Source organism: Octopus bimaculoides, chromosome 5 (genome assembly GCF_046866305.1).
Source record: "Octopus bimaculoides isolate indiv1 chromosome 5, ASM4686630v1, whole genome shotgun sequence".
NCBI classification, from domain to species: domain Eukaryota; kingdom Metazoa; phylum Mollusca; class Cephalopoda; order Octopoda; family Octopodidae; genus Octopus; species Octopus bimaculoides.
Window position 1 is genome coordinate 19473516 of NC_142932.1, and position 15610 is coordinate 19489125.

At 27.2% G+C, this 15610-nt stretch overlaps 1 protein-coding gene across 2 annotated transcripts in view; it reads left to right on the plus strand.

Annotated features, from left to right (window-relative positions):
- The window catches only part of LOC106883121 (inter alpha-trypsin inhibitor, heavy chain 4-like), a 55924-nt gene that overhangs the window by 11672 nt on the left and 28642 nt on the right, over positions 1-15610 (plus strand). For both annotated transcript variants that reach the window (XM_089352031.1, XM_089352030.1), the window contains exons 5-7: positions 25-188; positions 13486-13774; positions 14629-15317. In XM_089352031.1, coding sequence (XP_089208157.1) covers positions 25-188; positions 13486-13774; positions 14629-15317 — 1142 coding nt within the window. The remainder of the gene's footprint in view (positions 1-24; positions 189-13485; positions 13775-14628; positions 15318-15610) is intronic.

Consider the following 15610-nt stretch of genomic DNA (forward strand, 5'->3'; position numbering starts at 1 on the left):
TTAAGATGTTTGTTTTTCAAACAGATCTAGATTCGGCTTCAATTGAGTACATCAGCAGTAGAGAGGTTTACATCAAATACAACCCAAGTCGTAAACAGCAAGAAGAAATAACAGAGAAAGATGGTGTTGCAGGTTTACTCAGAGTAGAATATGATGTGGATCGTCAAAATAATTCAAATTTAATATATGTAAGTCATTTTTGTACATCAAATTCTCATCTTGTCATTTTAAATGGATTATTATACTATAATCATATCTTATATGTGTGCGTGTATATGGTATGTGATGAGAATTTATGGAAAGGTATCCCATAGAAACTCAACAAACTGTTAAAAATGAAGAAGAAATGCTCAAATTTAAAAAAGAATTTTAATACATGCATGCGATCGTTTCGAACAGCAACATTAACATGGAAATAATATGGTAGAATAATTAGAAATTAATTAAATTAAATTAAATTAATTACATATTACTGTTCTCTTCAGTGCAAAAGAGAATATATCAAAAAATTATTATAATTGTTACAAAAGACTTGATTGAGGAACTAGCAAATAACATATTTGGATATATATATTTTATCCTTATAAAAAATCAAGAGCATACTACAAAAAGTGTTGTTGAGTCTAGTTGTGAAAAAACTGAAGCTGATGCGGCTAACGGTTATTTGAAAATATAAGTGAAATATGTTTAAGAAACATTCGCTCTATATAAAAATAAAGTAATATACACTTCAAATAAAGCATTTATCATAGGAAGTGAGATAGAGATGTCCAATGGGACAGCATAGTTATATTTGAATTAGGATATGACTTGACAGTTATATACAAGTAATATAAGATATGGTGTATATTTAAAGAAGTAATCTTTTTTAAAAAAAGACATTTTTTTGTGCGAGAATAACAAATAAAAACTAGTTAATATAATTTTTATTAGGTTACTTGAATGCAAACGAAAAGGACAGAATTATTAGAGAATATAAAATACAGTGTACATTTAAATACAGTGTACATTCAAACGCATAAGAGGTATCCATCATAGGATTCCCTCGCGCTAGAAAGAACAGCTAAGTCCCAAACCACTATTAGGGATAAAATTTCGAAGGGAATGAAAAATAAAAACATTTACCATCTAGCTCCTGGACCAATGGTTTCTGACTTATTTTAGCAAATAAAATAATCTGCCAGGCAAAGTTTGGAACTTACCTGTTCTTTCTAGCTGTTCTTTCTGGCGTGAGGGAATCCTATGATGGATGGATACCTCTTATGTGTTTGAATGTACACTGTATTTATATGAATAATATATAGTCTATGGACTAAATTTTTACACGCTAGGCCACTGGTAGTAGAAATTTCTTATATATATATATATATATATATATATATATATATATAGTTTTAGGGAAAATAACCAATTTTCAAGAACTCATCGATGAAAATCCACTATCACATATAGAAAAATTAATAATTAAAAGCACAATAAATGAGTATAATATAAAGTAAAGTAATATCATAAGATAAATATAATAAAAAGATTACACGTGTTTCATAACCAATTTTCAAATAGAAAAGAAATTTAAATCGATTAAAATCAATTAAAATCAATTTAAATTATCGAAAATAAGTTCTATTCAAAAATATAGCTACTCGTCAGATCGTAAGTAGAACAATAATTAGATATATATCTCAACCAACAATAAGTACCAAATGAATTAATATGAAATACTTATTATATAAAGATAGAAAAATTATTTAAAAAATATCATAATATCAAAATAATAACCATTCAATAATCATCCCTTCATCCATTATAATAACATGTATATTATATACAAAAAACATCTTACATAAATTATCATTGTTTTAAATTATCATTGTTTTAAATACAAGTTGAACGAAGTTTAAGTTTAAAATAATAATGAAGATAAAATTAGTACATATTTAACCGGTGTAATAGTTAAAGCTATACTATTTAAAGCTAAAGACGTTTATTTAATTATAATTAAAGATCAATTGAATAATAGAAAAATACAAGATTATTTATTTCTACAAACGTAATAATAAAAAATATGAATGAAAAAATTATGAATGGAAAAATTATGAATGAAAAAATTAGGAAAGAAAAAATTATTAAGAATAAAAGGTTAAACTTTATATATATATACAAAGTTTTGATTTTAAAAAAACTTTAACGATATTATAAACTATAAAGATTAATAATTAATCAAATAATATTAATCAAAAATAATCGAAAATATATCAACACTATTCCAATCGAAGTTCTAATATTATGTTGAAATGAAACTATAACTTCTAAATAATTTAGTGTTAAATAAGTTATCTATTAAAGTAATCTATAAAGAACCAAATGAATAGTATAAAAACAAGAATACATATTATTTTCAAATAGTTTGAATTACGGAAAAATTTGGATAAGTACTGTTTTCACTTTGCTAAAGATTTTCTACTATTTGAAAATAATATGTATTCTTGTTTTTATACTATTCATTTGGTTCTTTATAGATTACTTTAATAGATAACTTATTTAACACTAAATTATTTAGAAGTTATAGTTTCATTTCAACATAATATTAGAACTTCGATTGGAATAGTTTTGATATATTTTCGATTATTTTTGATTAATATTATTTGATTAATTATTAATCTTTATAGTTTATAATATCGTTAAAGTTTTTTTAAAATCAAAACTTTGTATATATATATAAAGTTTAACCTTTTATTCTTAATAATTTTTTCTTTCCTAATTTTTTCATTCATAATTTTTTCCATTCATAATTTTTTCATTCATATTTTTTATTATTACGTTTGTAGAAATAAATAATCTTGTATTTTTCTATTATTCAATTGATCTTTAATTATAATTAAATAAACGTCTTTAGCTTTAAATAGTATAGCTTTAACTATTACACCGGTTAAATATGTACTAATTTTATCTTCATTATTATTTTAAACTTAAACTTCGTTCAACTTGTATTTAAAACAATGATAATTTAAAACAATGATAGTTTATGTAAGATGTTTTTTGTATATAATATACATGTTATTATAATGCATGAAGGGATGATTATTGAATGGTTATTATTTTGATATTATGATATTTTTTAAATAATTTTTCTATCTTTATATAATAAGTATTTCATATTAATTCATTTGGTACTTATTGTTGGTTGAGATATATATCTAATTATTGTTCTACTTACGATCTGACGAGTAGCTATATTTTTGAATAGAACTTATTTTCGATAATTTAAATTGATTTTAATTGATTTTAATCGATTTAAATTTCTTTTCTATTTGAAAATTGGTTATGAAACACGTGTAATCGTTTTATTATATTTATCTTATGATATTACTTTACTTTATATTATACTCATTTATTGTGCTTTTAATTATTAATTTTTCTATATGTGATAGTGGATTTTCATCGATGAGTTCTTGAAAATTGGTTATTTTCCCTAAAACTATATATTTTATATATACTTTATCTATAAGGCTCAATTTAATTTTAATTTTTATAAATTGATTTTAATTGAGTTTTTTACCTGTAATTTTGGATTTTGTCCCTAATAATATTATAATATATATATATATATATATATATATATATATATATATATATATATATATATATATATATATATATATATATATATATATAACTTGGGAATATACCCGCAAGTGGCCTACACAAGCTCATGCAGCGCACGAAAAAGGGAGAAGTGGTATGCCTTCCCACAGATAAGTCCGGCAGAATGTCAATAGACAGCCTGCCGAACTATATCCAGGCAATGCAACCTCACATCGCCAATACGAAGGTAACAACCTTACAGGCGCATGAGGAAGGAGAAAAAGTCCTCAATGCCCACATGATGATGTGGACAATTGTCCTTAGACCCCAGAAGCGCACAGCCAACAACTTCCAAGCCCGGAACAATGATATCCCGACGCTGTATGGGCTCCGTAAGGACCACAAAGTAACAACTAATCCTGTAGTGGGACCACCAACAAGACCAGTCTGTGGAGCGAATGTCGCTAGTAACTACAGGATCTCCTACTTCCTCTCAATGATCATACGCCCCATAATCCAGATGTCACCTGATGTCTGTGACAGCACGGAAGATCTCCTCAGCAGGATCAACGACTGCAACAACACTTGCAACCTGACAGGGTGTATAGTGGGTAGCATGGATGTGGTATCACTATACCCATCTATCGACGTGGATTTTGCAGTGGAAAAGTGCGTGGAAATGATCAACGAGAGCGAAGTAGAGTTCCAAAAAGTCAACACAGAAGAACTGGGCCTCCTACTTAGATTGACATATGACGATGCATATCTAGATAGATACGACCTTAGAGATTTCTGCCCTAGTAGACGTCTAAGAGGTAGACCACCCACAATTACCTCTATGGCTAGGAAGACCCCTATAGAGAGATGGAGTGGATGGACCAGAGCCATACGGACCCCCACTAATATCCACCAGGTAAAGAAAATGATCGCACATGCACTAGGAGCTAGTATAAAGGTCACCCTAAAAGGCCACACCTTTAAATTTAACAACAAATTATACGCCCAGGAAGAGGGGGCAGCCATCGGGGTTAGTATCGCCGGTGATGTGGCCAATCTTTTCATGGTATGGTGGGACAGAAGGCTTAAGGAACGCCTGACACAGAACTCCATACTCGTGAATGTGTACTCTCGATATGTCGATGATATCAACTTAGTGGTAAAGACACCCCCACAAGAGAGTACCCCTGAAATAGAAATAGAAACTAAGACTATGGAGAGCATCCAGCAAATAGCTAACTCCATCCACCAGAGTATTAGAGTTACGATAGACTACCCTACTAAACACCCTAACCATAGATTACCTGTATTAGATACTGAACTCTGGCTAGAAACTAAGAACAATAAAACCAGAATCCTCCATTCACACTATACAAAACCTATGGCCTCCAAGTACCTGACCCACCGGAACTCGGCTATTGCGGACAATGCCAAATTCAACATATTGATGGCAGACCTCGTCAGAGTAATGCGAAATGTCTCCTGCATGTGCGACCCTACAGAATTAAAGAGACATATACAACATTTCGTCCACCGCATGCAGTTCTCGGGTTACAGCCATAAAGAAAGGATCAGGGTTTACAAAGGAGCTATGAAGAAGTTTGAAACAATCAAACGCAACGATAGGAATGGGATTTGCCCACTCTATAGGAGCAAATCATGGAACACCATAGAAAGAACTAAGAAGAAAATAGGGAAGGCAAGCTCATGGTACAATAGCCACAAGTACCAAAGCGTCATGTTCGTCGACACCACCCCTAGAGGCGAATTGGCGTACCGCTTTAGAAGGGCACTAGACAAACTTAAGCTAAGAATTAAGGTTGTTGAAAGGCCAGGCAACCCTATTAAATCCCTTATCAGTAGAACATACCCTTTCAGTAGAACCCCCTGCACTGATAGGAACTGTATCGTATGTAGATTTAGCCCACAAACGAACTGCAAAACCAGAAATGTGGTCTATAGTATAAGATGTACAGAGGGACGATGCAGAAATAAGACAACGACATATGTAGGCGAAACAGCAAGGAGTATAGGGGAGCGGGCAAACGAACATTGGAGGGAACTTAAGGAAGGGAAGAACTCATCAGTTCTGTACCAGCACGCTGAGCAAGAACATAGAGGCTCAATCAACAACATAGAAATTAAAATCTTATCTACACATAGCAGTGATGCAGCACTTAGACAAATTACTGAAGCTACACACATAATAGAAGGGAAACCTAGCCTGAATAGGAAACTAGAATGGAACACTAACATACGCCACTAACAAACCACAGCATGTGACAACATGTTACCCATAAACCAATAATAGGAACAAAGTATAATACAATACATAGATAAACAAATGGAATTAAATACTACATACGTTAACAAAATTTAATTAAACACATTAAAAAAAATAAAAAAATAAAAAACACACACACACACACACATGAACATATAAATAAATAAAAACTAATACAAACGAACACGTATTAACAGAGAATATAGGTGATACAGACACTCCCCATACACACATGCACTTACAAAAGACACAGACACATTGAAGGACACGCATGCGTAGACACATACAATAGGAATACAAAATACAAAATGGCTGATAGTTAGCAAGGTGAGACACACATAAAAAAGAAGGAAACAAAGGACCACTGATGAGGTCACAGAAGTGTGACGAAAGAACTCTGGCCGAAATAAGATTAAGATTAAGATTAATGTAATATAAAGCTGAAAAAAAAAAAAAATTAACACCAAATATACAGTGCGTGTGTTTTTATTGGCTAAACTGGCAATATGACCATCCCCAAGTACAACAATATATATATATATATATATATATATCAATCGTTATGGAGAGAACATCTAGGCACGTCAATTCGTTGTGCATATGCCTGTCAATAATACAACGGATTAACAAAATATATATCATGTCAAACTCCACCCAACTCCATCCAAAATTGCTTTGTCAATCAACGTTTAGGCAAATATACGGCCTATACGTATGAAGTAAACACAAATAGAACCCACATACTACCAGATTTTACCTACAGAAAATCTACACACACACACAAACATACATATATATGTATATATATATATATATATATATAATAATATTATTAGGGACAAAATCCAAAATTACAGGTAAAAAACTCAATTAAAATCAATTTATAAAAAATTAAATTGAGCCTTATAGATAAAGTATATATAAAATATATATAGTTTTAGGGAAAATAACCAATTTTCAAGAACTCATCGATGAAAATCCACTATCACATATAGAAAAATTAATAATTAAAAGCACAATAAATGAGTATAATATAAAGTAAAGTAAATATCATAAGATAAATATAATAAAAAGATTACACGTGTTTCATAACCAATTTTCAAATAGAAAAGAAATTTAAATCGATTAAAATCAATTGAAATTATCTAAAATAAGTTCTATTCAAAAATATAGCTACTCGTCAGATCGTAAGTAGAACAATAATTAGATATATATCTCAACCAACAATAAGTACCAAATGAATTAATATGATATACTTATTATATAAAGATAGAAAAATTATTTAAAAAATATCATAATATCAAAATAATAACCATTCAATAATCATCCCTTCATCCATAATAATAACATGTATATTATATACAAAAAACATCTTACCTAAATTATCATTGTTTTAAATTATCATTGTTTTAAATACAAGTTGAACGAAGTTTAAGTTTAAAATAATAATGAAGATAAAATTAGTACATATTTAACCGGTGTAATAGTTAAAGCTATACTATTTAAAGCTAAAGACGTTTATTTAATTATGATTAAAGATCAATTGAATAATAGAAAAATACAAGATTATTTATTTCTACAAACGTAATAATAAAAAATATGAATGAAAAAATTATGAATGGAAAAAATTATGAATGAAAAAATTAGGAAAGAAAAAATTATTAAGAATAAAAGGTTAAACTTTATATATATATACAAAGTTTTGATTTAAAAAAAACTTTAACGATATTATAAACTATAAAGATTAATAATTAATCAAATAATATTAATCAAAAATAATCGAAAATATATCAACACTATTCCAATCGAAGTTCTAATATTATGTTGAAATGAAACTATAACTCCTAAATAATATAGTGTTAAATAAGTTATCTATTAAAATAATCTATAAAGAACCAAATGAATAGTATAAAAACAAGAATACATATTATTTTCAAATAGTAGAAAATCTTTAGCAAAGTGAAAACAGTACTTATCCAAATTTTTCCGTAATTCAAACTGAAAAACTAAGACGTTATCTAATAGCTATAGCGTTTTAAGCAAGAGTTCGCGCGTTAAAAAAGAACGTTAAAATAGAGAATAGAATACGAAAGCATGAATGAAATAATAATACTTAAATAAATGAATGAAAAATTTAAAATTTATATAACTAACAACATAAAAAGAACAAAAAACTATAGTTATCTTATAAAACATATTAATAAATATTAAATTCTAATATATAATAAATAAATAAAAATATTAATAGTCGTAAATTAAATAATATTATGAAATAAACTAAAATACTACTATTGATTTAGTATTATCAAAATCGTCGTGTCATTGTAATATAAAACCTTAAACTTACTAAAAAAAAAATTAACCTACCAATAAAAACAAAATATAGCTACTAGAATAATTAAATAGATACCCCAACACACATCCTAATACATACATACATATATACATACATACATACACATATACATATATATATATATATATATACATATACACATATACACACATACATACATATATACATACATACATACATACACATATACATACATACACACATATATATATACACTTACATGCATATACAAATATACATACAAATATACAAAATAATATACGTATATACACACAACATACACACATATATACACATAAACACTAATAAAAGCATATACATAAATAAAAACATACATACACATATATACATAAATACACGCATATATATAAATACATATAACACATATAGACCAAAACATACATACTACCATAAATATATATATATACATAAATATATATCTACACATACACACATGTACCTACCAAAATATACATATAAAAACAAATACACTCATACACACATATAAAAATAAAGCATAATATATATAAATACACACTCATCCTCACATGCTCTCAAATATACATATTATATAGATACACATATACAGACATATATACATACACATAAAAATACACATATATATACAGAAAAAACATGCATATACATATACATATATACATATACATATATACATATATATACATATATATATACACACATACATAAATATATATATATATATATACACCCATAAATATATACACCTACTAATTTATATAGACAAATTCCACACACTCACATATATACTTATACCCATATATATACATATATATACACATTTACATAATTACATACACAAATAGACATATACATATACACAAAAATACTCATAACTATATATATAAAAAATATACAAAATATACACACAAATAAAAATTCACTCAAATAAATATATAAATAAGGAAAATTCTAAAACAAAACTACACTCACGCACTCACTCACACGCACAATATATATATAAATATACATCTATACTCACAAGTATATATCTTTATACATACATGTAAATACAAATATACACTCAATATACACAAACATATATTTAAAAAAAAAAAAAAAAAAAAAAAAAAAAACACATATATATATACTTAAACCTATATAAATACATACGTAAACATATATACATACACCTAAAAATATACATACATACTAATGCATATAGACTAAAACACACACCCTCAATATATACATGTACATGCATATACACATACCCATATAAACAAAATAAATAAAAATTATTAGCTAAAGTTTTTATATAAATAAAGTAGTTTATGTCTACATTTTATTTTTCGTTCATCAAAAGAATTAAGTAAATTATTATCCTTATGAAATAATATCTCTTTAAATTCATTATTACATAAATTACAAAAGTTATTACCTATATGATAGGATTTAGCTTTACAAACTATCTCCCATTTTAAAATATATTTAATATTTTTAGCTTTAAGTTCCCAAATATATTTACTGAGGCCAGTAGAATTAATTAAATTTCTATTCTTAAATGAGTGCATATGTTGAGCTACTCTTAAATTAATTTTATTAGAAGTCGAACCTATATAAATCTTATTTAAATTATAACCATAATGTTTATTTTCATTCAATAATTTCACTATACATTTATACACTACATCTTTCAAATTACATTTATTATTAAAATTACATTTAGTTTTATCTAAACATGTACAATTAATTATATTCTGGTCAACATTATTACTATTAAAATTAATATTAGAATAATTATTAAATTTAAATTTGTAGTAATTATTTAACTTAAATTTATTAAAAGAAGAGATAATATTAGCAACATTATTAGTAGTGGAATAACCTACACCAAAATTATTTTTAGAAAAAATATAATGATATTTTTTATTATCTTTAAGGAATAAATCAATAACTTTAAAAACTTCATTAATAATGTTAGTTTTAACTTGTACACCGTATGGAATAATTAACCAGAGTTTGTTCTTATTATAGATATTATTGAATTTATTATTCGTATTATTAAATTTATTATTATCATTAAAAAAATTAAAATATTTAAAATTGTTACCATTAAAATTAAGTTTATGTTTAGGTAATTTATTATAATACCAATTGTTCTTATTATTCTTATTATTACCTAAGAAGACATTATCATGAGTATAAAAGTTATGTTTATTAAAAAGGTCATTATTATTATAATTATTATTACTACTATTATAAAAATAATTCGGATTATTAAAAAATTTTATATTATTAGTATATCCCGCTTCTTGCAGGGCTTTATTATAATAAGGTGCATGTTTTTCAAAAATCTCTATATTAGAAGATAGTAAAGATATTCTCTTACCTATAGTAAAAGTTAAGGATTTTTTAACTGAGGGTTTTTTTTTCTTTCCTAATTTTTTCATTCATAATTTTTTCCATTCATAATTTTTTCATTCATATTTTTTATTATTACGTTTGTAGAAATAAATAATCTTGTATTTTTCTATTATTCAATTGATCTTTAATCATAATTAAATAAACGTCTTTAGCTTTAAATAGTATAGCTTTAACTATTACACCGGTTAAATATGTACTAATTTTATCTTCATTATTATTTTAAACTTAAACTTCGTTCAACTTGTATTTAAAACAATGATAATTTAAAACAATGATAATTTAGGTAAGATGTTTTTTGTATATAATATACATGTTATTATTATGGATGAAGGGATGATTATTGAATGGTTATTATTTTGATATTATGATATTTTTTAAATAATTTTTCTATCTTTATATAATAAGTATATCATATTAATTCATTTGGTACTTATTGTTGGTTGAGATATATATCTAATTATTGTTCTACTTACGATCTGACGAGTAGCTATATTTTTGAATAGAACTTATTTTAGATAATTTCAATTGATTTTAATCGATTTAAATTTCTTTTCTATTTGAAAATTGGTTATGAAACACGTGTAATCTTTTTATTATATTTATCTTATGATATTTACTTTACTTTATATTATATTTATTGTGCTTTTAATTATTAATTTTTCTATATGTGATAGTGGATTTTCATCGATGAGTTCTTGAAAATTGGTTATTTTCCCTAAAACTATATATATATATATATATATATATATATATATATATATATATCTTTAATATAAGTAATTATCAATAATTACTACAAAAACTAATGGTATGTGGAAGCAGAAGCTTTTAACCCTGTTTGGTTGCATATGCTTATATGTGTTATGTACTGTGTTATGTGTTATGTACTATGTTATGTACATTAAAGTCTCAACTGTGAGAAAAACCGAAGACGGAGAACCTAGTAATCATAATACTAGTGGAGCCCGTAATATAACATATACCTTCTTTCATATACCTTCTTTCAAGTTGGCAAGCACTAAAAATTTCCTTTCTGCAGATTAGGTAGATGTCTGGATGATGAAAATATTTTAACATAATTTTTTCCCTAGTTAAGCTTAAGCTTCATTTTCTGCAAGTATGAAATTAAAGCTTGCGTTTCTCCAAGAAATTCAATTTCATATTCAATTTTATCTGTGACGCTTTCGTTCTCACCAGACACATACAGCATCACAGCTGTCTTAACATTTTTTTTTAAGGGTAAGGGAAATAACTCTAGATTAATAGCTCATTTAGTTGTCTCCCAAGACTATTTATCTGCATTTTATCTCAACAGCATCAATAAGATATGACCATTTCTCACATCAAATATGAGATAGCAGTCGCCGTTTCTTTTCCATACCATCCATGCGCGCAGATTTCATGTATTAGATAGTCGCTCCGTTATCTAATGTCTAGTGCGAAAAATCGTCTTTAGAGGATAACACTATATTTTTGTTACTGTGGGGCGAAGGATAAATTCACATGTGAAGGCACATATGATCTGTGGAGGCAACATTTTAGTTGTGAATCGATTTGATTTGATTTTATTTTCTATTTGAAAATGTGGTTATGAAACACGTGTAGTCGTTTTATTATTTTTATATTCATTACTTTGTGTTTTTATTATAGGTCTTTTTAGTGTATTTACTTTTTAAATTTTTCTATATGTGACTGTGGATTTTCATGGATGAATTCTATAGTTGTGTTTTTTTTCTCTAAATTATATATTTATATATTATATATTGTGAAATTTAATTTAATTTAAATTTTGATAAATTAAATTGAATTGAATTTTCCATGTAAATTTGGATTTTTATCCCTAATATTATATATATATATAGTTTTAGGGAAAATAATCAAGTTTCAAGAATTCATCGATGAAAATCCACTATCACATATAGAAAAATTAACAATTAAAAGCACAATAAATGAGTATAATATAAAACAAAGTAAATATCATTAGATAAAGATATCTTATGATATTTATTTGTGCTTTTAATTGTTAATTTTTCTATATGTGATAGTGGATTTTCATCGATGAGTTCTTGAAACTTGGTTATTTTCCCTAAAATTATATATTTTATATATATTTTATCTATAAAGCTCAATTTAATTTTGATTTTTTATAAATTGATTTTAATTGAGTTTTTACCTGTAATTTTGGATTTTATCCCTAATATTATTATTATTATATATATATATATACATATGACGGGTTTCTTTCAGTTTCCGACTACCAAATTCACACACGTCTTTGGTCGGCTCGCGACTAAAATAGAAGACACTTACCTAAAGTACCGCGCAGTGGAAATGGGCCCGGAACCATACCTGTGTTATTGTGACTGGTCACTTTGTAATACATGCTGATTAGGACATTGAAAGGAGAATTAAATTACTGGATCAGAACTGTAGTCATCGATCTTTTGTTCAGTTTGTTGGGTAGTTAAACCCCAAGAGACAGTAGTAGAAATATCGGTGGTAACGTCTAAAGTGATGATCACAGAAATGTGGGCATGGTCATTTGTTTAACCAGCTACAATTCTAATCAAATAAGCAAAATCTTGAAAATTAAGCAGAGAGCTAACCATATACAGATTTATAGAACTTGAGACAACTTCGAGCATTATAACATATACAACGAATTATTACTAGTCTCAGAAGGCAGCGAAGGTTTTGAACATAGCCAGAAGCCATGTTTAGTATGCTGTATAGTATGACTCTAAATATTGTCATGTATACTTGTAATATCTCATACTAAATATTAGTTGGAATACTTTTCAGTAAACAATTATATGAAATATTCATTAATATTTTATTTCTTGTCCAAATTTCGCAGGCAGTTGATGGCTACTTTGTGCACTTCTTCACTTCTGATTCCATGCCAACTCTTCCAAAGTACATCATATTTATGCTTGATGTCAGTGGATCAATGTATGGACGTAAAATTGAACAACTGAGACAAGCTATGGAAAGTATCCTTGATCAACTCGATCCAGAACTTGATAAATTTCTCATCGGAAAATTCAGCAGTGATGTCTCGTGGATGAATGACGAATTTTTGATAGCAAACAATCTTAACAAAATATTAGGCAAAAATTACACTAAGAAACTTGAAGCCAGTGGAAGTAAGTAAAAAAAATTTCTTATATCTGTATCGAATTTAATTTATGACAGTCTGAACCTATTTCCAGAACGTATATTGCATTACAATCTATTATTAAATTTTATTAGATTATATTAAGGAAGATTTAAGGTTAATTTTAATTCTAATATCGTGAGTTCATGAATATATAGTCCTTCAAATTATGGCTAAAGCTTTTGTTACATGCTTATTTTTGTTTACTCTCTAAATTATTATTTTATGTTCCTCATCCAAATGATAAAAACAAAGTTGTTCGGTTAGCTCAATTCTTCTTTATTTTCCTCATATGTATTATGCATAGTATATTAGTGTGAGTGATGGCACACGTTGAAGTGCCAACACTACGTTATGCAGTGTTGTTTTCCTTTGAAGCTGTGATGCAATTTCGTTCTATTTAGACGAAAATTATCATTGCTATAGCAGTAGCTTTCATCAACTTATAGTCCTAAACTATTAGATTTCCTCTTTAGCATAGCATTTTTTATCCTACAATCTTAATATTCTATGTTAAAATTTAAGTTCACTATTTGACAGCGGTTCTTCATGTCCTTATTTTAAAGCTTTTATTACTATGTACTACTGAGCTACAATCATCATGAAATTTTCATCATCTTATTTGAACAAACATGTTGCATAGGCATTTTAAGAAAGTTTTATATTTTATCATTTTATCATTTAACGCATCTTCTTTCCATTTTGAAATAATTTGTTTTCATTTAACTTTTAAATATACGTTTGCTCTGCTTTCCTGTAAAGTTTGTATCACTGATGCTAATTCTTTATGTGTACAAATATCCTGTTATTTTTTCTGAGTATGTAAATTTACTGTTGTTTCAGGTACAAATATTAACGCTGCTCTCCTTCAAAGTATAGACAAATACAAGCCAACCTTATCCCCTACAGAGAAAAGTATGATCATATTTCTCACTGACGGAGAGCCAACAGAAGGAGTCACTAACCACGAACAAATCAAGAAAAACGTGAGAGAAGCCAACCAAGATATTTCATTATTTGCACTTTGTTTCGGAGATAATTGTGACAGTAAATTTCTTCGTGAGCTTGCCACAGAAAACGGAGGCTTCAATAGAAAGATCTACGTAGACTCTGACAGTAAACTTCAAATTGAAAATCTTTATAAAGAAATATCTAACATTTTATTAAAGGATATTACATTTGTTTACTTAGATGGTGTTGTTAATACTAGTTCTACATCATTTAGCAACTACTTCCAAGGCTCAGAATTAGTTGTTTCTGGTGTTTTGCCGCAAGAATACCAACCAACTATAAATGTGAGTGTAACAATGACAAACAGCTACGGGGCTGATAACGAAATATTAGAACTAGAATTATATGGAGATGACTTTATCACATACGCTGATGATTTTTCGCAAAATTCCAGTTTGACTAGTATTCAGTCATTTTCTGAAATTACCGAAAAGACTTACGTTTACCTCACCTTGCAACAACTTCTCAAAGAAGACAGAACAGAGGAAGTGCGACATGATATTCTTAATTTGGCTCTAAAGGTGAGTAAAAAGGATGTTATGATCAATTACATTTTTATTATTTTAAAAAATAATAGGATTTATTTCTTATTAGTCAATGATATAAGTCGATGTCCGATATATGCTATTTTTTTAATTTTTACTGCTCTAATTTATTGTACAATAGCTGTGATGGAGCATTAACTTGTAGTTTTACGTCAATCAACTCGACCACCATAATATTTTCCAACTCGGATAATTACTGTATCAGAAATTAATTGCCCAAAAATAAAATCACAGAGACCCAAAATAAGAAGGAAAAAAACAACACTGGC